This window comes from Lithobates pipiens, unplaced genomic scaffold (genome assembly GCF_037356315.1).
Source record: "Lithobates pipiens isolate NorthernLeopardFrog02 unplaced genomic scaffold, aLitPip1_a1.2 Scaffold_13, whole genome shotgun sequence".
Lineage (NCBI taxonomy): Eukaryota > Metazoa > Chordata > Amphibia > Anura > Ranidae > Lithobates > Lithobates pipiens.
The window spans coordinates 329,435,364-329,459,451 of record NW_027507718.1 but is presented as its reverse complement, the minus strand read 5'-3'; the positions used below and the strand labels follow the sequence as shown (position 1 = coordinate 329,459,451).

Below are 24,088 nucleotides of genomic sequence, written 5' to 3'. Positions count from 1 at the left end.
CAAAATTTTACCCTTAATCTTTATAGGCGACGTTTAAAAAAAATTCTACAGGTTGACATATTTTGCATTAGAGGAGGTCTAGGGAAGGAATTATCGCTCTCGCTCGAACGATCGCAATACCTCACGTGTGGTTTCAATACAGTTTTCATATGCGGACGCTGCTCACGTATGCATTTGCTTCTGCGCGCAAGCTCAGCGGGAAGGGTCTCGTTTAAAAAACATTTTTTCTTAAATGAGGCCAAATCACTAAATCATGTGGGATATAAAACAGTGTTGCTTTTATGGGTGCCAACAAAAAAAGGGGGAGTTTTTGAATGAGAGATTTCTTTATAGATCACTATTGCATTCACCCCTAAAGAGTGAATATATCCCAACGAAACGTGTCGGGCTTACATAGATGCATGATGTCCATACAGATGCTTTTGTGTCTGTTTTACTCTAGACTTTCCAACATCATTCAGCCCTTCCAGTGGCCAAGTGCAGGACTTGTTTTTACTTTATATGCGATTCTGTGTATGCATTTTTTGTGTTCAGTATGTTATACATGATAAAATATAATAAAAATGTTCTTTACCAAGACTGGTATACATCTCCGAAAACTCCCCCTTTTTGTTGGAACCCATAAAAGCAACACGGTTTTATATCCACATTTTATAGTGATTGGCCTCATTTAAAGACTCGCTGACCACTTTCCCTTTTGTCTAAAATTTGGGATGGATGCCAATTACTTTTGGTGCCTTGGACCACATCATTCTTTGTTCTATTTTCTTATTTAACTTTTTTTTAATCAACAGTGTAAAAATAAAAGTGTCACTTTTAATCCTATTACAAGGAATGTCAACATCCTTTGTAATAGGGAAAAAAAAAAAAAAAGCATGACAGGACCTCTTAAATATGAGATTTGGGGTCAAAAAGACCTCTTATCTCATATTTACGCTAAAATGCAAAAAAAAAAAAAATTAAAAATTAAATGACAAAAAAAAAAATAAAAAAAATAAAAAGAAGGTCTCCAAGAGCTATGGGCGGAAGTGGAGTTTTGACTTTGCTTCCGCCCTGCAATGGTATGGAGACATGTGGGGGGCCATCTTCCCCTCACTCGTCTCCATACCCAACAGGGCCCTCTTCAGCCGCAGATAAAAGTGATCTAGCAGCGAATCCGCCGTGGACTCCACTTTTTTTATAACGATGGCGGCCAGTTCGCAAGTGGTTAATCTGAATTACCAAGACATTCACACTGGGAACCACCCAATACTAAATCCCTTCTGATGGGGAAACTAACAGTGCCAGGTGGGTCCCAGGATCCTTCCAGGTATTTCCTGTCCACAAAGACTTAGTCCTCAAACAGTAGGTAAGTGTCAGTTGTAGGACCTTGAAAAGACCTAAAAATTCTAACAGGCTGATCCAACTAATGCAGGGCAGTATACACTACATCAAAGTTTAAACAAGCCCCTTGTTTATCCGAGTGAAAGTGCAGGAGACTATGGTGACCCAAAAACTGCTTCTTTGACTGCTGGAATTTTGAAATGGGAACTACAGAGCTGCTTTGATCTCAAAAGGGTCAGTGGCTGATACCAGAGTGTGCTTAGAATCACCATGGACAGAACGGTCCAGTAGCCGGGCACAAATCACTAGAAAGCCTCTAGTGGGCATTGGAAGATTCATGGCCCCACCTAACCGAACAAAAAAAACAAAACAGATAGGGGGTCTCAGGTTCCACATTACAGGCATTGATTCCAGAAGAATTAGGGACATATGGGCTGAGGACCCCCATAGCAGTGGGATGGTCTGTGTGCCTTTAAGAAGAAAGGTTTCTTATTGCTATGTGGCACAACTAGACCCAATGCGAGGCAAGGACTAGTTGACTACCTTATTTTTTGAATGACTGGAACAAAAACAAAAAAAATAAAAAAATTCAGATCAGAAGTTGAGGTGATGCCAGGTAGAAAATAATGCAGTTCAGAAGTCCTTGATCAGTACTAAAATCACTAGCCTGCCAATTAACCAGCAGAAGAGGGCAGCCTCCTTGTTTTCTTAGCAAATGTTTCTTTTAAAAATGAGAGCACCCATCATTCTAAATTATACCTTTAACCCCTTCTGTATCCTCCCAGTAGCCCAACTGAGCGGTGGAACAGACCTCCAGCTCACAGACTGGTTGTTGCATGATCTGGAATCCAACACCCTGGCTCCCAAACAAATGAAGATCAGGAGCCATCTGTGAAAGCTCAGCCACTATGTTAGGTGTGCATTCTTCGAACCTTGGCCACATATAGTGCAGCATATAGGCCTTAAGGCCCACCCTCAGTGCCACCACATGCGACTAGGTTGGCAAGAGGATAAAACAGGTTAACCCAGTCGTTTTTTTTTTCCCTCAACAAAAGCAGATAAGTTGGAGACTTTAGCAGACATACCATGGCTTGTAGATCAACTTGAGGGTTCCAGTCTGAATCATATATGATGACAACATCAGCAGTAGCAAGGTTAATGCCAAGACCACCAGCACGTGTGCTCAGCATAAAAATAAATTTTGAGCTGCCAGGAGCATTGTATGCAATAATAGATTCCTGGAAAATATAGGAAATACCTTATTAGTAAACCGGAGCATTGCAAAAAAACAAAACAAAAAAACAGTAAAGATTAAAATCCTAACCTGTCTTTCATCGTGTGGAGTTTGTCCATCCAGTCGGCAATATTCATAGTTTCGCCACATGCAATAATCTTCCAAGATGTCCAAAACTCTTGTCATTTGACTAAATATCAGTAGACGTGAACCTATTACATATGAGCCAACATGTTAACTTAATTATCACATATAAGACACTTTCACAGAAGTCTTTTGCTAAACTCCCCCACCAAATTTGTAAGGTTTCAATTTAACCACTTCAGCCCTGGACCAATAAACACCTTAAGGACCAGAGGTCTTTTTCCAATTTCGCACTGCACTGCTTTAACTGGTAATTGCGCGGTCATGCAATATTGCACCCAAACGAAATTTGCGTCCTTGTCTTCCCACAAATAGAGCTCTCTTTTGATGGTATTTGATTGCCTCTGCGATTTTTTTTTTTGCGATATAAATGGAAAAAGAGCGAAAATTTTGAAAAAAAAAAAGATATTTTCTTCTTTTTGTTATAAGAAAAATCGAATAAACTAAATTTTAGTCATACATTGAGGGCAAAATGTATTCAGCCACATGTCTTTAGTAAAAAGAAAAAATGTCAATAAGCGTATATTTTTTGGTTTGCGCAAAAGTTATAGCGTCTACAAACTAGAGTACATTTTCTGGAATTTACACAGCTTTTAATTTATGACTGCCGATCTCATTTCTTGAGGTGCTAAAATGGCAGGGCAGTACAAACCCCCCCCCCCCCAAATGACCCCATTTTGGAAAGTAGACACCCCAAGGAAACTGGTGATGGGTATGTTGAGCCCATTGAATATTTATTTTTTTTGTCCTAAGGGATTGAATAATGACAAAAAAAAAATTTTTTACAAAAAGTTGTCACTGAATGATATATTGCTCACACATGCCATGGTTATATGTGGAATTGCACCCCAAAATATATTCCGCTACTTCTCCCGAGTATGGGGATACCACATGTGTGGGACTTTTTGGGAGTCTAGTCGCGCACGGCACCCCGAAAACCAATCACCACCTTCAGGATTTCTAAGGGTGCAAATTTTTGATTTAACTCCTCACTACCTATCACAGTTTCGAAGGCCATAAAATGCCAAAATAGCACAAAACCCCCCAAAATGACCCCATTTTGGAAAGTAGACACCCCAAGCTATTTACTGAGAGGCATGTTGAGTCCATGGAATATTTTATATTTTGCCAAAAGTTGCGGGAATATTACAAACTTTTTTTTTTGCAAAGTTGTCACTAAATGATATATTGCTCACACATGCTATGGGCAGAAGTCAAATTACACCCCAAAATAAATTCTGCTGCTTCTCCGGAGTACGGGGATACCACATGTGGGGGACTTTTTGGGAGCCTAGCCACGTACGGGACCCCGAAAACCAAGCACTGCCTTCCGGATTTAAATATAAAATGCTACCAAAAAAAAATGTTAGCGATGGCAGGGATCAGGCCTGACTCTGCGATCGCTGCAGTTATGTGTTTAGTGTTTTGTAAGTGACAGTGATCGATCGATACTGCACTTGGGTGGGCTGGGCAGAGGGGCAAAACGCAGGTGCTAGCAGGTATCTGGGCTGATCCCGCTAACATGCGTTTTTTTGGAACCCTGAACTGCTGGGGACACTAGTATAGATCAGATCAGATATTGATTTGTTCAGATTCTATACCACTACGGGAGGTGTATGCTTTGCGCGTGGGTGTTAGCGGTACTGGCACTAACCTAGCGCTGCCTGGGGCAACGCAGACCCTGACCCTAAAACCTAATTGATATCACCCGCCGGGTGATCAGGGGGTTAAACCTTTATTGGGTAATAAATGGTGGGTGCCCTGATGCTATAAAAAGCAAACTAACCAGAGTCACCCGTAACACTTATACGGTGATCAGTGGTGAAAGGGTTAACTAGGGGCAATCAGGGGGTTCACATTTTTATTAGGTAGTATATGGGGGTCCCTGGCGCTATATAAAAACCTGACGGGGAACCTAAATAACTAACTGGCTAACCAGCGTCACCAGTGACACTTATACTGTGATCGCTGGTGAAAGGGTTAACTAGGGGCAATCAGGGGGTTAAAACCATTATTGGGTAGTATATCGGGGTACCTAGCGCTATAAAAACCTGTCGGTGAACCTAAAAAAATAACTAGCTACCTAGCGACACTGATGCAGCGATCAGAAAAATGATCGCTTAGTGACACTGGCAAAAGGGGGTGAAAGGGTTAACTAGGGGCAATCAGGATGTTAAAACCATTATTGGGTAGTATATCGGGGTACCTAGCGCTATAAAAACCTGGCGGTGAACCTAAAAAAATAACTAGCTACCTAGCGACACTGATGCAGCGATCAGAAAAATTATCGCTTAGTGACACTGGCAAAAGGGGATGAAAGGGTTAACTCTAAGGGCAATCAGGGGGTTAAATCTTTATTGGGGGGTGATAGGGGGCTACCCTGAACACTAACTGCCCTGACAGTTTTTACTTTTACAACTGACACTGAATGCATTGATCAGTAAAGAAATGATCAATGCTATCAGTGACACTGACTGGGGGCGGGGGGGATCGGGGTTGTGTACCTATGTGTCAGTGTAGTGTTTTGGTGCACTTACTTTTAGTCTTCTCCTCGTAGTCCGGTCAAAAAGACCACCCCGAGGAGAATGACATCACTTCCTCCTTCCTGTGTAAACAATACATAGTGGGAGGAAGTTCGTCATTGGCCAGGAGCAATCGAGAGGGGGTGGCCAGAAACCAACGGCCATCCCCTCATCACGGATCGCTCCTGGAGGGAAACAGACCGCCGTATCCAGCGGGAGGGGGTCCGATCGGACCCCCCACCCGCTGGAAGGCAGGCAAGTACATCTAAGTGCTTGTGCCTGCCTGTGCCATTGCGATGACGTATAATGGCAATACGGCGGTCCTTAAGTGGTTAAATGAAGAGCAATAAATTAAACTTGAACACAATTCAGAAGTGTTTGTAACTGTAACCTTACATTGCATGCCACCTCTTCTCTTGTAGGAGTGGGGAGTGGACAGTCAACATTTATGTGTTTCTATGTTATATATACATTTGGTATCCAATTATTGGGTGTATAGTGCATGTTACATAGCACAGCACTTTAATTCATTTTACAATTTGTTCAGCTTTTTGCTGTTTTATATTGATCCTATTACCTTTTTACATATTTTTATATTTTTGAGATCATATTTACAGAGCGGCTCAGTATTTATTCATCAATATACACTTACTGCGATTTTTTTTTTTACCAAAGACACGTAGAAGAATACATATTGGCCTAAACCAGGCATATACATTTAGTCATTCACACATCACATATTTCTACTCAGATTTTTACCACCATTTACTTCTGTTAGTTTTAGTTTTGGCAAACTTTTCTTACTCATTTTCTCTTCCCCTTCCTTTCCCTGCCCCCTTCTTTTCCCTCCTTTTTTTTCTCCCTTCCTTGCTTTCTCCCCCCTCTTTCCCTCTCCGCCTCTTTTTCACTTTAGACATCCTACCACACTGGCATTTTTTTGTCTTAATCTGTGATTATTGGGTTTTAGTTATTTTTCCATTAACACTTTCTTTGTGCGCCCAGACCTCCCTCAGTTTCTGGACTTGGCTCCTTTTGGTTGCCTGCGGACCTCCTGGGGTTCACTCTTCCCTATGTATACCCTTCCCACAACAATGCAAAATGAACTATTTATTGACCTTTATTTTTTTAGATTTTGGCGCACCTCCCATGGCGGTAGACGAGACCGCACGGTGTAAACAGACAAACCCCTTGAATAAAAAAAAGATGACGGTGAAGATGGCCACTCAGGCCGACACCTGGCCCTTAAATGGTACTCGAGGCCCATTCATGCTCAACCAGTAGGCCGCAAACCCACGGCCTAAAATTTTTGGCTACCTGCTGTGAGTGCACGGCCTCCGGGGGGCCAGACCGATCCAAGCCACTGAATGGAGGACGGACACCCAAAACTGGAAAGCGGTGGCCTCCGCCGCCCAGTCGGAAGGCCACAAAGCCACGGTCTGAATCACGGGAGGGCCGCCGCAGGCGGTCCCCCCGATCGCGGACGTCCAGTCACCCGCCTCCCAGGCCCAACCACTGCAGCATGTGGGCCCAAGGGATCACCCCCAGTAGCACCCCCAAGGGTGGAAGGGGACAGTGTCTCAATAGCACCTAGGCCAGAAGCCCGGGCCTCAACCGGAAAGGAACGGAGGTGGAGGAGAACCCCCAGAGGGACCAGCCACCCTAGGGAGCAACCACGTCCAGAGAAGGAGAGGAGGGGGCCTCGTACTTACCGATCCAGCGAAGCGTGTGGGTAACGCTCAAAGACAGATCCCCTCGCCACTGAAGTGGGGGTTGTTGGCCGTGAGGAATGCTGCGACTCAGGCCGAGACCCAGTCGTATGCGACCTCGCAAAACACTTAACTCACAGGGCCAGACCCCATCCAGTGGGGCTGTCGCAGCCGACCTAGTGCATAGCTGTGGTCTACACACTAGCTGGCCAGACTGGGGAGACCACTGGATCTTAGTGTCCAGCCCAGCAGTTGATTGTAGATCTCACCAGAGAAAATCCAGGAAAAAAAAAAAAGAAATAATTCCCAGGACTAGAGATCCCAGCAGGGAACTAGGTCCTGACTAGGCAGAAAAAAAACTGAAGACCTATAGCAGAGAGGGGGCATATACCACCTAGGACTGCCCATAGGCATAGCCAAGTCTTTTTCTGCCTTAAAAAAATGTGGAAAATGTGAAGCTCTGTAAATACTTTACAGATGCACTGTATATAAGGATTTACAGCCACTTAAAATTTTATGTACTAGGTCTTCATACTGTAGACAAGTTACTATAGCTCCCTTTTATTATATAATGCATTGCCTTGTGTACATTAGACAGAAATTGTAGGTTATTGCCAAGCCTAAAAAAAATAAATAAATAAATAAATAAATAAAAAAAAAAAAAAAAAAAAAAAGCATATTACCTTGTTCTTTCAGTTTTGGAAGCAATTTGTCCAGTACTACCATTTTGCCACTATTCGTGACCAAGTGCATATCTGTAGTGTATGGTGGGCCTGGTTCAGCACCATCAAAGAGATAAGGATGATTACAACATTTTCGCAACTGCATTAGAACGTTCAAAAGTCGCATTTTATCCGTCTTCCCTGAAGCATTCAAAATGTCAATATCCTTCATGAGGATTTTTGTATACCTAAAAGGAAAAAAAAAAAAAATTTGTCAATTTAACGATGGCATAGCATTTACATAAATGTAATACAAACATGATTTTTTTTGATAGCTGTGCTCCAAGCCTTGCCTTTGGTTCTTGACAGGCTCCTCTATAGTTTAATTTCACATAGGTTTCTCACAGTGTGCATTAGAAGCTGCAGCAGCAAGATGGAGCTCACCTCATTATCTGGCTCAAGGAAGTCCCGCATCATCCAGACTTTTCTCCCCATCCTAACTCTGCTTGATACCGTTTGTTCAATTCTGGGAAGTTTAGCATTACATGATGGCATTACCTAGGGCAGGCTGCATGTAAATGCAGCATGCCTAGGAATGCCCACACTCTAGAATGACATCATGTAATTTTAATTGCTTAACTCCAAGAGCCAGCCCATTGCTTGCACCCACAAATGCCAAAAAACACAAACCCAAGATGTCATCACTGACTACAATAATTGCATTTTTTGATTGCCTGTAAAATCTATTTCTTGGAGAACATTACAGAACACAGAGCAGCTACAGTAAATCCTTAGAAAAAGGGCCATGCATCACCTACAGGTAAATGGACAAAAAAAAACCCACACAAGACAGGTCATCTAAGCATAACACCTTCCTTAACCAGTCCCCGACCTGCGCACAGCGATGTACGTCGGCAGAATGGCACGGGCAGGCAAACTGGAAAACAGGTACATCCAGTTGCAATTGCCGCCCCGCCATCGTGGGAGCACCACGTGTGCCGGTCAGGACCACGTGTGCCGATGTAAACAGCATCTCCCCGTTCAGCCTAGCAACAAGTGACACTGATCTCTGCTCCCTGTGATTGGAGCAGAGATCAGTGTTAACTAGAACACAGCCCAGCCCCCCACAGTTAGTAACACACCCTAGGACACACTTAACCCCTACACTACCACCCCCTGGTTAACCCCTTTACTACCAGTGTCATTTACACAGGAATCAGTGCATTTGTATAGCACTGATTGCTGTATAAATGACAATGGTCCGAAAAATGTGTCCTCCATAATGTCGCAGTCACAAAAATCGCTGATCGCCACCATTACTAGTAAAAAATAATAAAAATGCCATAAAACTATCCCCTATTTTATAAACACTATCAATTTTGCACAAACCAATTGCTTATTGCGATTTTTTTTTAACCAAAAATATGAAGCATACGTATCGGCCTAAACTGAGAATTTTTATATATTTTTGGGGGATATTTATTATAGCAAAAAAATTCGTTTTTTTCCAAAATTGTCGCTTTTGTTTATAGCGCAAAAAAAAAAACGCAGGGGTGATCAAATACCACCAAAAGAAAGCCATTTGTGGGGGGGGGGGGGGGGGGGAAGGACGTCAATTGTGCGGGAGCCAAGTCGCACGACTGCACACATGTCAGTTAAAGAGACACAGTGCCGAATCGCAAAAAGTGGTCTGGTCTTAAGCCAGCAAAATGGTCCAGTCTGAAAGTGGTTAAACACTTGAAAAATCCAATAAGTAGTTGTGTTATCTTTCTTTGGTCCCTCAGGAATCACAAAGAAAATCAGATTGTCTAAACAGCAGTTGACATTGGGTAAATGTTTTCAGCATATCTATAGTGTAGATAGCCTGGTCCCTCTGTGACTGAGGCTTTGGGGAGGAAGCAGGTCCACTTCTGCCTAGGCCACTTGAATCATTGTGCATCCCTAAAGATTGATGCAAGCCATAGCCGTTATGTTGTCCGAGAAAGAGCAGGAGAAAGAACTTTCCAGTCTGCAGCAATGGTAGAGACATCAATCAGTCCACAGACCGAAGGTTACTAGAGTGCAAGAACATTCGGAAGCCTAACAACTGGGTCACCCTGTCTCAAGAAAATCAGAACATTGCAGATGTTTGGAATGGCACTGAGCAAAGGGAACTGCCTCGAGCAAGGCAATTATGTCAACCAAGACCCTTAAGCAGAGGTTAAACAGCATTTCTCAGCATCCTGAAAAGAAGCCACCTGATTTTCAGAGCAAGGAGGGAGAAATCTTGCCAGTCTCCAGGAGCAAGCCCAGATATTACAAATGCTGTGTTGGGAGCAACACCGATTTCTGGAGATTTAGGACCGATACTCCTTCTCCAGAGTGTTAACCATGACAGATATATTGCCAGAAGCAGTGCATATTACTCTCTCTCAAATGTAAATTGCCCAGATACCCCAGAATCTGAGCCAGGACCTTGTAAAACTCTGGAGACAACGAACAGGCCAAAGAGCGGACCACAAAATGAAAGGGACGATCCTTCACCTCAAATCATTAGAAACCTCTGGTAAGGAGGAAAAAAAAGGCACATGTAGATAGGCATCTTATGTCAACCAGAAAATCTCCTGGCTGGAGAAAGGCCACCATGGAACACACGGATTCCATCTGTAATTTTTGCATCCAGGGGAACCTTGTTATAATCTTTGAGGCCCAGAATGAGACAAACACGCGCCATGCAGCTTGGAACCATAAAGAAGTTTGAGTATAACCTGTGGAACTTCTCTTCCTTTTCACGGAGTAGTCTAGTTCCACAGGAAAAGGATTGATAGCTTTCAATAGATGACTTACAGATTCAAAGAAACATTTGAAATCAGTAAGTAGGGTGAGCTCAGAAATTCCAGCTTGTAGCCAAGCCACTGTACAGTACACCCCACTCATCTGCTAATTCTGCCAATCGCTGAAAATGCCTTTAGCCACTTAAGGACCGCCGCATGTAAAAATACGTCAGCAGAATGGCACAGACAGGCACAATCACGTACCCGTACGTGCCTGTCTTCCAGCGGGTGGGGGGTCCTATCGGACCCCCTCCCGCTGGCTGCGGCGGTCCGTTTCACTTCAGGAGCGAATCGGGATGAGGGGATGGCTGTTGGTTTCTGGCCATCCCCTTTCGATCGCTCCTGGCAAATGAGAAGCTTCCCCTGCCTGTGTAGTGTAAACACAGGCAGGAGGAAGTGATGTCACTCCTCGGGGCGGTACAACACTGGATGACCGTGCAATTACCAGTTAAAACAATGCAGTGCGAAATTGTAAAAAAGACCTCTGGTCCTTAGGCTGACAATTGTTCCGGGGCTTAAGTGGTTAAACAACCTCATTGGGGGGCACTTCACTGAGAAGAGAGGATTTGAGCTTTAAATTTTGGCATCTTGGTGGCTCATTACTTCTTACGGAACTCAGTCTGAGGTTTTGACTTAGAATTCAAAGCCCGAGAGCAACAAAAGGAATATCTCATGCAGAAAGGTAGAGGAAGCAGCAGATCTTTAAGTTGTGCGCTTGCCCTTTAAGGGATACAATTTATTTACTGGTCAAAGTCTCCTGCACATGCTTATCCAGGTCAGGCCTAAACAAGCATTCAATGGAAGGGGAGACTCACAGGCATAAACTTCTGGGATATGGTACTGCTGTATTACCAGCTTGCACTGCCCGTTCTCACAAATGTGCAGTAAGCACAGCAAGTGGCCCAGAAAACTTCTCATGTTGCCATCACAACAGAGTCTTCAGAAGTGCCCACCCTGTTGTGATGGCAACCAAGATGGTGCTGTGATCCACCTTAAAATCGTGTAATTTCCTGTCGGGAAAATGCAATTTTTCTCACAGTACTGCCCACTGACTACTGGGAAATGACTCATTTCCCAGGAGCACAGGCAAGGGAGGAAGTGATGCGGAGCACCGTGGACCCCAAGTGGCAGATTAGGAGCCACCACATAACAGGGTATTTCTGGTGAGTTAAAGAACACTTCACTCCAAATCTTTAATACTAATAAAAAGGACTGAAAATGTAAAAAATGTTTCAGGGTGAAAATCCGCTTTAATAAAATTACTTTAGAAGCCTGTGTACCGTACCGTGTTATATTTTACTTTTTTTTTGGTGAATGTGTAGGGGTACAATGTACCCCATACTCAATTACATAGGGTGGGGGGCTGAGATCTGGGGGCCCCCTTGTTAAAGGGGGTTTACTGATTCCGATAAGCCCCTCGACCAGACAACCACTGGCCAGGGTTGTCGGAAAGAGGCTCTTGTCCTCGTCCACATAGGTGCAAGGTGATTTGGGGTGAGGGCGCAGGGCCCCCCTGACCCAAAGCACCCCCCCCCCCCCGTTGAAGGTATGCAGCCTGGTACGGTTCAAGAGGGGGGATGGGCGCTCAGTCCCCTTTCCTGACCTGCTGGGCTGCGTGCTCGGATAAGAGTCTGGTATGGATTTTAGGGGGGCCCGATGCAGTTTTTCAGAGTAGAGCTCCCCCTTAAAATCCCTGCCAGACCCAAGGGCCTGGTATGGTCTTGGAGGGGGAAACTCATGCTGTTTTTTCACTTGGCATAGGGTTCCCCTTTGAGATCAGAGCACAAGCCGCATGCCAAAGTCAGGTCACTTAAGACGGCAAGCCGACTTTAGTGATATTCAATGGGCTGAAGTAAGAGCAAAGTCATGCAGGGAGCATTTTCAAAGTCGGATCGACTTGTGTCGGACCAGTTAACACAGCTCTCAAAAGGGAAATGCATGCGGAAGCACAGCGATGACCGCAGCGACGGTTCATCAAGAGCTTCACCGCAGCTCCGAGAGTCTGCAGTTTGTCTGAAGGGAGAAACACTCGCTTCCATGGAGTCCAGCAGTAAGCCTAGGTACTCCAGGCGTTGAGTCGGCACAAGTACCGACTTTTTGAGGTTCAACACCCACACAAATTCCTGCAGGGTTTGCATGGTGATGGCTACATCCTCCCTTAATTCTGAGGCGGAAGCTGCTCTCAGAAGGAGATAGTCTATTTAACCCACGATTGCGATCCCACGTTGTCGCAACAATGACAAAATTGGAGCCAATACCTTGGTAAAGACTCTGGGTGCTGAAGTCAAGCCAAAAGGGGAGAGCCACAAACTGGTAGTGGTCTTCCCCTACTGCAAATCACAGAAACCTGATGCCTGAGGCATATGGGTATGGGCAGGTACACGTCCTGGATATCCAGAGATGCCAGGGAGTCTCCCTGATGGAGTGCAGCGACTACGGAGCGAACTGATTCCATTCTGAACCTCTGTACTTTCACAAAGCAATTGAGGGCGAGGCAGGAGAATCTGTTTGATGGCCAAGAGGAACTCTATCTTGTAGCCAGATGAAATCAGTTCGCCGACCACTTGGTTGGACAGCCGAGAGGCCCACCGGGCGGCAACCTCCAGAAGGCGACACACCCCCCTGTGCAGTGTTGTTACAGATACCCGTGTCAGCTCCCAGGACAAAAAAAACACTGTTCTAAAGTACAGGAACCAGCGCTGTAGAGAAAAAACGCGCTGAGGCTACAAGAAAATGGCCGCAGGGCGCCCTGTATAGAGAAAAATCACAGGGAAATGGCCGACGACCATGCTTCTCACAGACTAACAGAAAATGGCCGACGGCCAACGAGAGAGAGAGAGAGAGAGAGAGAGAGAGAGAGAGAGAGAGAGAGAGAGAGAGAGAGAGAGAGAGAGAGAGAGAGAGAGAGAGAGAGAGAGAGAGAGAGAGAGAGAGAGAGAGAGAGAGAGAGATGGCTGTGACTGCAATTGTCACAGAGCAGCGCTGTGGGCACTACAGATGCAGCCCACAGCACTGCTGCCATCCGATCTCTCCCCTCCACTGTACAGATCTGTACACAGAGGGGTCCATCACAACGTCGATCAAGTGATCGCTCCATCATTTGACGGAGCGATCACATTGTAAACGCCGACAGGTGCACCAAGATAGCCGTCGCTCCGGAACTAGGCCAAAGCCATGGCCTTTCCTAAGGCCGAGACCGCGGAGCGTTCCACGGCCTGCACCGAACGGGGTGACCCGTTCAGATCATGGATCGGTGACGATCTGTTGCACCCCTAGATAGAGGTATAGATTAGATTTATAGATAGATATATGCATTTACAAACACTTTAAAGGCACAGCAGTGATCCCAAAGTGGGCCAGTCCACACAAAAACGTGCAGTACAAGCCAACAAGCAAAGGCTCTTTTCACATTCACAGTATTCTGAGTGAACGAGGAAGTCAGGTGGGCAAAGATCACTCGCTGTCACAACAGGGGATCATGAGGCTGTGAGGGCCAGTGAGACAGTAACCGGTTACAACCTGAATATGGGTGTAACATGTTACACAAAAGGTTAATTTATTCTATAAGGCTGGGTTCACACTTGTATGGTGCAGAAAACCACATGTGATTCCAACAGGAATCGCACCGCATTCTTGTGCGCATCACATGCAATGTTTGTGCTGTGCAATTTGTGTCATACATTTTGTATACCTAAAAATTGCATCGCATCCACACCAAAATGGTGCAGGAACTTTTTTTGCACCTGAAACGCATCACATTCTGTTTCGGGGCATCGTTAAAGCCAACACTGACACCAGCAGCAAATTACATGGATGCCATGAATTTCCGGCATCACATCAGTGGGACCCAGGGCAAAGTAATCATCCCAGGCATCCTATACAGCAGTAAACTTCGCTAGGTTGCCACGCAGTCTAGCATCTGTAAGACCCTTTTCACACCGAAGGCAGTTCTCAGGCGTTTTAGAGCTAAAAATAGCACCAGTAAAGCGCCTGAAAACTGCCTCCTATACCACCCCAGTGTGAAAGCAAGAGTGCAGAGTGCTTCTACACTGGGGCAGTGCACTTGCGAGATGGGGGGGAAAAAAAAAACTCCTGCAAGCAGCATCTTTGGGGCGGCTTTGGAGCATTTTCTACAGCGCTCCAAAACTGCCCCTGCCCATTGGAATGAATGGGCAGCGATTCTGAAGCGCAATATAGATGCTTTTAACCCCTTTTCGGCCACCAGCGAGGGTTAAAAGTAACCCGCTTGCAGCCGAAAAGCACTGGTAAAGCACCGCTAAAAAAGGATTGGCGCTTTTACACCAACACGGCCACGTCATGAAAGTAGCCTAAAGGCTTTTAAAGAATCACCTATGGAAAATGTATTGTACTGTAGTTTGATGCCATTCCATGGGCATGCGCAATTTTAAAGCCTGACATATTAACTATTAATGCAGTGCAACATCTTATTTGATTTTACCAAATTGGGTAGTCTATTGCGTGGCCAAAAATTCATTAGCAAAAAAATAAAGAAATCCTGATTTTAGCATGTATAAGAAAATGTCAAAATTGGCCCAGACTGGAAATAGTTAAAGATTTTCTTTTACTGCTGTTAATTCTACCATAGAAGGTAAAGGACCATAAAAAAAACAGAAGATGACAGCTTAACCAGAAATTAAAACACAAGTGAAGGAAACATTGAGTTTAAGCAATATTACAGGAACTTACCATTCTCTTTGCATCTTACTAAGGCCAATATAGATTTTAACTTCTTTCTTTGGAGGAAGGCTTTTCTCCACATCAGCCTTAATACGACGGAGGAGGAACGGCCTCAACACCTACAAACAAGTAGTAATTGTTTACTAATGAACACAAGCTAAGAGGAAAACACTGCATGAGCAAGTTCATGTTTGTATTTAGTTTGGGGTTATTGCAGGTGGTGGTTACTTTAAAGCCGATTACCAGCTTTAAGCGCTTGCTGACCAGCTGTCACCGTAGGTGTACGTCAGGTGCTTCAAGAGTCATAGGAGGCCCGCGCTGACGGAACCAATGCACGTGGCCGTGATTTCCACCGGTCACCCGTGCTCACTCCACAGAGCCAGAATGGGGGTCCGTGTATGTAAACGGATCCCTGTTCCGACGGGGAGGGTAGAGATTTGCTGTTCCTAGTGATTAGGAACAGTGATTTCTATCCTTCTGTCAGTACACTGCCCCCAGTTAGAAATGCCACCCTAGGGAACACTTAACCCTTTCCCTGCCAGTGACATTCATACAGTAATCTGTGGCTATTTTTAGCTCTGATTGCTCCAAGTGGCACTGGTCTCAAAAAAAAAAAAAACAAACGTGTCCGATCACCACAATTACTAGTAAAAAAAATTTATAAATGGCATAAAAATCTTTAAACCATTTTGCATACTAACAAACCTTAATATACGCTTATTGCAATTTTTTTTTAACCAAAAATAAGAATACATATTGGCCTAAACTGATGAAAACTTTTTTTTTTTTTACAGATTTGATTTGGGGCGGTCTTGGAAGGACATACATTTTGGATACAACGTCGCACGACCACACAATTGTCAGTTAAAGCGACGCAGTACCATATCGCAAAAAAATGGGATGTCATTAAGGGGGCAAATCTGTCCAGTCCTTAAGTGGTTAATGGCCCTTTAAATAGCTTATTTAGGTCAAGTTGGCCCAAACAAGCTATTTACTGCACGCACAGGTGTGCTTGGTGGGCATGTTGAATTGTACGTAGCCTCAGCTGTGTACCAGCAGGGAGATGGGAACTTCCTGTCTCAATCCCAGCTAAAAGTTGGACTGAGTGCTGCTCAGCCATTGACGTGAAGCTTTGTATTGTATGAATGAATACACAAAGCTCCCGCTGAGGTGGAGAGGCAGACAGATGACACCATGATTTTTAACTTAGGCTAAGGGGTGCTCAGCGCAATTCTATTTTTGGCCTGGACCAAGACAGTAATGCTCCCATTCGAGTGTTGTATACTATATGTAGCCAAGGCTAGAAAACAGTAAAGCACACCTGTTCGTGTAATCAATAGTTTGGACCAGCTTGGCCCAAACAAGCTATTCAAGAAAGTGGAGATCAGTTTTGAAGACTCTACTACTGTAAAAGGTACAATTACAATTGTTGGATGCCAAAGAGTAAAAATCACCAAAATGTTTTATACCTCTTGAGAATTCTAAAATTTTGAAAATTTGGGTTTTTGCCAATTTTTTGATTTTTGTGTCGCAGTTCATTGAGACACCCGAAATCAATGTTGGGTTATAATATACCACCTACATGAGGAGGAGTATGGAACAAGAAGAAAGGAGGAAGAGGTTGTACTGATCCCATAGAACAGGGATCTGCAATTAGCAGACCTCCAGCTGTTGCAAAACTACAAGTCCCATCATGCCTCTGCCTTTGGGTTTCATGCTCGTGGCTGTCAGAGTCTTGCTATGCCTCATGGGATTTGTAGTTCTGCAACAGCTGGAGGTCCGCTAATTGCATATCCCTGCCATAGAACCAACAGATTCTGGGCACAAACCTGTCCTGTTTGATGTCCAGTATAGGGACCATTCCCCCAGGTCCAGGCATTGCTAACTGAGGTAATCCACCTGCCTGTGCTTGGGATGTAAATGGTGGATAGGGCCAGAATATGGAGCTCTGCCTCAACAGAATCCTTTCTGCCCTTACCATTGCAAGGCTTCTGGTTCCCCAATAATGATCTGTGTCATTTCCATGGCGTTTACCAGCTGAATCCGGACAGTTTGACCCAAGTTGAGGAGTTAAGCATTGCCAGGACAACCGTAGTGCCTGATGCTCAAGTATGACCAGAGCAAAAAAAAGGTGCCCAGGACTGTTCCTGAGCCAGAGCGTACAGTGTTAGTGCTAACACTCACCAGCAATCCACTCTGATCACGTGGCTGCTGGTGTGCGCTGGAGTAAGGTGTCAATGCACTGAACCCACAACATTGCACCGAACCCACAACATTGCACCATTTACTTTGTTAGTACTTTATTGAAATGTAATTTCACTCCGCTCGACAGTATTGTGGATGTAGTAGTTTGCATCACACCCCAATATGAAAAAGAAAAAAAAAAGAAAAAAAAAAAAAACACACACACACACACACACAACCCTACCACAACTGTACCACATGCAGTACTTTAAATTTTTTCAACACAACCATAACTACCCTCATAGGAAGACTTTTTGCCTTGCACTTGGAAAGTTAACCATGGTTGGTGGAATGCAGGCTCTTGGTGGCAACTTTTGCCACCAGGATCATGTATATTTACAGCTGGTATAATAAATTCCTGCTTTCTCTATTTTTGTATTTAAAGTTTTACCAGTTCCAGCTGCCACTGTTGTGGATCTGTCCCATTTTAAAAACTTGATTATATTTGTGTGCCGACTACGAATAAATACATCTGCTTTTGCGTCATGCGATGCTGTACCCATCTCCCCCCACCCCACAAATAGAGCTTTCTTTTGGGGGGTAATCACCTCTGAGGTTTTTATTTTTTTCACTTTCCATCCCTGGTGGGCTCACTTGGTGGGTCATGGGTATCCCTGGTAGCCATCCTTGGGTGGGTGGGATGTGGTGCTGCACTGAAAATGAAATGAAAATGACTCCCTCTGCCAGGACAGGGGCTGATTGGCTCCACTCTACTCGTGCCTGTCCGTGCGTGTAGAGGGAAAGCCAATACACAGCTTTTCCTGTTTACGCTGATAAGCTGTGATTGGACACAGCAGATCACGTGGTAAAGAGCCTCCCGCGAGCACAGCTTATCCTGCAGGACGTCATATGACACCCAGTCAGGATAACCAAACCACTTCCCGGCCGTCATTTTGCTATAGGCCGGGCAAGAAGTGGTTAAAGTTTACCAGTTCCAGCACAGCTGGTGTGAACGAGCCATTAAAAGCTTTTCCCAAGGAAAACTCTGGATTGAGTTTGTGTAGGGTAAGCGCTAGATACTTCAAGCAAAATAAAAAAAAAAAACTGTTCCGTTGCCGACATCTGAAGATCCATGACCCAGTCATACCACCATAAATTATGGATAGATCAGGTTCTGTTGTCAGGACTTGCACAGACAGTTCCCTCAACAGGTGGTCATCCAGGTATCACACAATTTACATACTCTGGAAGTAAAGCAGGGTTGCACAGGTGCCAATACAATGGTAAATACTTGAAGTGTAGAAGAGAACAACTGCCAAGACATAGCAAAATAAAGGATTTTCTGATGTGATGAAAATATAGGGACATGCAAGTATACATCATTGATGTCAAAAAAAAGGCAAATATTCTTCCTGATGGGAGTCTGTGGCAGACTTGGTTGATTGCATACAGAATTTCTAGTCAAAATAACGGTAAGGAAAGAATTTATCCTCCTCAAACGGGGCCTAAAACACAGGAGTAGCCTCCATAAAAATAGCCAAGGCTTTAAGATGGGACAGGTCCACAACCTTGGCAACCCAATTTTTAATTCAGTCTACCTGAAATGGGTACAACACTGCTATCTATTTTGGGGGGGCCAGACACCAAGCTGTCTGGGGTTTTCAAAAATTGTATAAAGGTAAGCCAGAAAGAATTTGGAAGTCTTGAGGACCCTAGATGAGTCTAGAGAAAAGCAGTGGTAGTAGAACCTGTAGTCTAGCCCAAATTTAAGGTGGTGCAAACCACATCAATAAGAGCTGAGATGGTCTCTAAATATGGGTGTAAGAGGATAGCAACTTCACTAGAGGGTCATCAGTTAAAGATCTAAGACACTCAGCATCAGCAGCTGAGAGCTCAGAGACTGCAGTTATTTAACCACTTTCAGACCGGACCATTTTGCTGGTCAATGACCAGAGGTCTTTTTACAATTTGGCACTGCGCTGCTTTAACTGGTAATTGCGCGGTCATGCAATGTTGTACCCAAACAAAATTTGCGTCCTTTTCTTCCCACAAATAGAGCTTTCTTTTGATGGTATTTGATTGCCTCTGCGATTTTTTTTTTTGCGATATAAACGTAAAAAGACCGCAAATTTTGAAAAAAAATGATATTTTCTACTTTTTGTTATTAGAAAAATCCAATAAACTCAATTTTAGTCATACATTTAGGCCAAAATGTATTCAGCCACATGTCTTTGGTAAAAAAAAAGTCAATAATTGTATATTTATTGGTTTGCGCAAAAGTTGTCACATCTACAAACTAAGGTACGTTTTCTGGAATTTACGCAGCTTTTAGTTTACGACTGCCTATCTCATTTCTTGAGGTGCTAAAATGGCAGGGCAGTACAAAACCCCCCCAAATGACCCCATTTTGGAAAGTAGACCCCCCTAAGGAAATTGATAAGAGGCATGTTGAGCCCATTGAATATTTTATTTTTTTGCCTCAAGCGATTGAATAATGACATTTTTACACAAAGTTGTCACTAAATGATATATTGCTCACACATGCTATGGGCATATGTGAAATGACACCCCAAAATAAATTCTGCTGCTTCTCCTGAGTACGGGGATACCACATATGTGGGACTTTTTGGGAGCCTAGCCGCGTACGGGGCCCGAAAACCAAGCACCGCCTTCAGGCTTTCTAAGGGCGTTACAGTTTTGAAGGCCATAAAATGCCAAGATGGCACAAACCCCCCCCCCCCCCCAAATTACCCCATTTTGGAAAGTAGACACCCCTAAATTTAGGGGTACACTAGTGAGACTAGTTAATAAATGGCGGGTGCCCTGAAACTATAAAAAAAAATAACCAACCAGCGTCACCTGTAACAGTTATATGGTGATCACTGGTGAAAGGGTTAACTAGGGGGCAATCAGGGGGCTTTATGCGGTAGTATATGGGGGTCCCTGGCGCTATAAAAAGCTGCGGCGAACCTAAATACCTACCTGCTTAACTAGCGTCACCTGTGACACTAATACAGCGATCAGAAAAACGATCGCTTATTAGGCTGGGTTCACACTGGAGCGATGCGGGAACGCCACGAATCCGCGGCGGGTTCCCGCATCGCATGCCTCCCGGCGGCAGTTCACACTGCCCTATGCGAACTGCTGGGAGTGTCAGTGAAATGTTAATGACACCCCCAGATCAGTTCGCATATCGCAGTGCGATCTGCAAACTCGGATCGCATGGTGTGAACACCCAAGCGATCCGATTCTGCCGCGGGCCAAAAAAAGGGTCCCGTGCGAATTTGCGGCGGGTGCGATGCGAATTCAGCCATACTATCTGTATGGCTGAACTCGAATCGCAGAGATCGGATGTGATTTGCACTGCAGTGCGGTGCGAATCACATTCGTTCTCATAAACCGCTGCAATGTGAACCCAGCCTTACTGACACTGGCGACGGGGGGTGATCACGGGGTTAAACCTTTATTGGGGGGGTTAGGGGGGTACATTAGAACTAAAGGGGGCTAACCCTAACTGCCCTAACAGTTATTACAGTCACAAATGACACCAATGCAAAAAAAAATAAAAAATTACATTGGTGTCACTGTGACTGGGGGGCAGGGGTAATTGGGGGGGGTGATCGGGGGGGTGTGAGTGTGCCTGGCATGTTCTACTGTGTAGTGTCGTGTTGGTGCAACTCACCGATCCTCTCTCCTCGGTGTCGGAACGAAAAATACCGACACGGAGGAGAGATTACATCACTTCCTCTCCTGTGTTTACATTACAGGAGAGGAAGTGATGTGACGAAGGATTTCTATTAGTCGGGAGCGATCGCGAGGGGGTGGCCATGAATGAATGGCCGCCCCCTCATCCCGGATCGCTCCCGAACGAATACCGACTGCCGCAAGCACCGGGCGGGGGCCCGATCGGGCCCCCGACCCGCGGGAAGGCAAGGACATACATGCAAGCCCTTATGCCTGCCCGTGCCATTCTGTCGACGTACATCGTCGTGTGGCGGTCGGGAAGTGGTTAAGTGAAGCCTGTTGACCTCAGCGTTCAGCAACTGAAGTTGCTACCTGGCTTAGAAAACCATGCATGTGGACTGCTGTGAAATCCTGGGAGAAACCTGAGGGGAGCCCCCGGCCCAGTGGAGCATAGAGGACAAAAGTCCAGGTTGTCAGTGTCAATCACTCCAGAGAGTGCAATTCAGGCAGCAACAGGACCATTAGTGATTACAAACTAGAGTTACCAGGGACTATTCCCAGTGTTTCAAGGATCAGGCAGCTCTCAGTGCAAATGGCCTACTGACAATGTGAATCTTCAGAAACAGGAAAACAACCTGGGGATGTGTAGGTCTCTGGATGCAGAAAACATTGCAGATAACATGGTACGCAAAAGTCTGACAATGCCACAATTATCCAGTCCAGAGGGGTCCAGTCAATACTGAGAAAACACTATTCTGGAAAGCTGCATATAGAAGCCAGCTGAGCAGCAGGTTGTAAATGTCAATGAAAAAAATAAAAAATAAATAAAAAAGAAAAGTGCTACTTTCTACATCAGACAAAACACACACTTATCTGAGGTGTTCTGGGTGTAAAAAAAAAGAAAGTTTATAGGGCTAGCACTGTTTGCCTAATCTTCCTGTAGGCAGCGATAAAATCCAACATTCACAGAGAAATACGAAGTCATAGGCATTACAATAACGTCCTAAAGATAGAGGTTCAAGCAGCAGGAAGCAGAGCTAGCATTTGTAGTTAATATGGTTATATTGAAAACTCAATTAAAAAAAATAAAAATAAACCTATCATTGTTGAGTGTTAGTTTTTTTCTTCCTTAAAAAAACCCACCACACAATTTCCCCTTAAAGTCAATTACCAAATGAAGACGTTCCACCAGTTTCTGATCTCCAAGACAGTTATTGGTATCAAACCAGGAGTCAAAATCCTAGAACAAAAAAAAAACGACATTGAGTAATGGGAAGATATAGGTGTACCAGTATTCTTACATATCTCCTCAAACGATTAAGCCTGCCAAGGACTTGCCCACTCCACCCATAGCTTACCTCTGAAGAGTTAAAGACATCAGGCAAAAGAAAATTCAAAAGAGCCCAAAGTTCATGCAAATTATTCTGAAGAGGGGTTCCTGTTAGGAGGAGGCGGTTAGTCGTCTTGAACTCCCTCACAATTTCAGACAACTGAAATAAAAAATATATATGTCAGATGAAATGCAGATAGCATACCAATTAAAATGTGCACTCAACAGATCTAGCCAGAAAGACTCAACAGAACCACTTAAACCCTTGTGTACCAAGTCAGAACCCCTCATCACCATACTATATATACAGTTAGAGATATATATCTATCCCCCCCCCCTCCCCCCATCCCATCCTCTGTTTGTGGGTCTTTCTGCCTTTCGTTTTGCCTTCAACAAGTGAAATGTATGCTCAATTGGGTTGAGATCAGGTGATTGACTTGGCCATTGCAGAATATTCCACTTTTCCTTTTCCTGGGTTGCTTTTGCAGTGAGTTTTGGATCATTGTCCATTTGGACTGTAAAGTGCCAATCAAATTTGCAGCATTTGGCTGAATCTGGGCTGACAATAGGTCTCTAAACACTGCAGAATTCATCGGGCTGCTTCTGTCACATCAATAAACAATGACCCAGTGTCACTGGATTCCATTTATGCCCATGCCATCACACTGCAAGCTACACTTATGTTTTACAGAGGACGTTGTGTGCTTTGGATCATGAGCGGTTCCAAGCCTTCTCCACACACTTTTTTTCCTGTCATTCCGGGACAGAATAATCTTAGTTTCATTCATACAAAGAATGCTTTTCCAGAACTGGTCTGGCTTTTCTAGATGTTTTTTGGCAAAAAAACAATTTGGCTTTTCTATTCTTCAGGCTTATGAATGGTTTGCACCTTGTGGTGGACCTTTTGTATTTGCTCTTGTGACATCTTCCCTTGATTGTAGACTTTAAAAATATGCCCACCTCCTGGAGAGTGTCCTTCACTTGTCTGGATGTTGTGAATGGGCTTTTCTTTACCATAGAGAGGATCCTGCGATCAACCACTGTTTTCTTCAGTGGACATTCAGGTCTATTTATGTTGCTGAGCTCACCAGTGCGTTCTTTCCTCAGAATGTACCAAACTTGATTTGGCCACTCCTAATGTTGCCTTCTCTCTGATGGATTTGTTTAGTTTAGGAAGCCTTACAATGACATGTTTCACTTGTATGGAAAGCTCCTTTTAACGCAAGATGTAGGTTCACAGCAAATACCACACTAAAGCCTCATACACACGATCAGATTGTTGGCAGGGGATTGTCAGATTGTGGGCCTAAAATCTGACCATTAGTACGCTTCTTTTGACAATTATTGTCTAGCTTTCTTCCAACAAATGTTGGACATGCTAGTACATTTTCGGCAGACAACAGTTGGTAGTCAGATTTTCTGATGGTCTGTACACAAGTCCATCACGCAAAAGTTGAAATTACAAACACGCATGCTCCTAATCAATACTCAAAAACGAAATTAGCAGAAGGGTCCCAAAGGGTGGCGCTCAAGAGCTGAAATTCTTTGTAGTACGTCACTACAATAGTGTTTGTTGGTCGACAATTGTGTACAGGTAGTATGCAAGACAAGATCCAGGCACACGCCCTTTTGACAAAAATCAGAGGCTCGGCTGGCCAACATTGCTTTGTGTGTACGAAGCTTTAGAATCAACTCTAAATCTTTTACCTGTTTAAATTGATGAAGAAATAACGAAGTAGCACACACACATGGTCATTAAACAGCTTTTGATTCAACTGTCCAATTACT

At 44.3% G+C, this 24,088-nt stretch overlaps 1 protein-coding gene across 1 annotated transcript in view; it reads right to left on the bottom strand.

Annotated features, from left to right (window-relative positions):
- The window catches only part of SMARCA5 (SNF2 related chromatin remodeling ATPase 5), an 86,628-nt gene that overhangs the window by 24,470 nt on the left and 38,070 nt on the right, over window positions 1-24,088 (bottom strand). The window contains exons 8-13 of the mRNA XM_077476969.1: window positions 22,329-22,460; window positions 22,142-22,210; window positions 15,112-15,221; window positions 7,613-7,839; window positions 2,648-2,769; window positions 2,409-2,561 (exon numbers count right to left, since the gene is read on the bottom strand). Coding sequence (XP_077333095.1) covers window positions 2,409-2,561; window positions 2,648-2,769; window positions 7,613-7,839; window positions 15,112-15,221; window positions 22,142-22,210; window positions 22,329-22,460 — 813 coding nt within the window. The remainder of the gene's footprint in view (window positions 1-2,408; window positions 2,562-2,647; window positions 2,770-7,612; window positions 7,840-15,111; window positions 15,222-22,141; window positions 22,211-22,328; window positions 22,461-24,088) is intronic.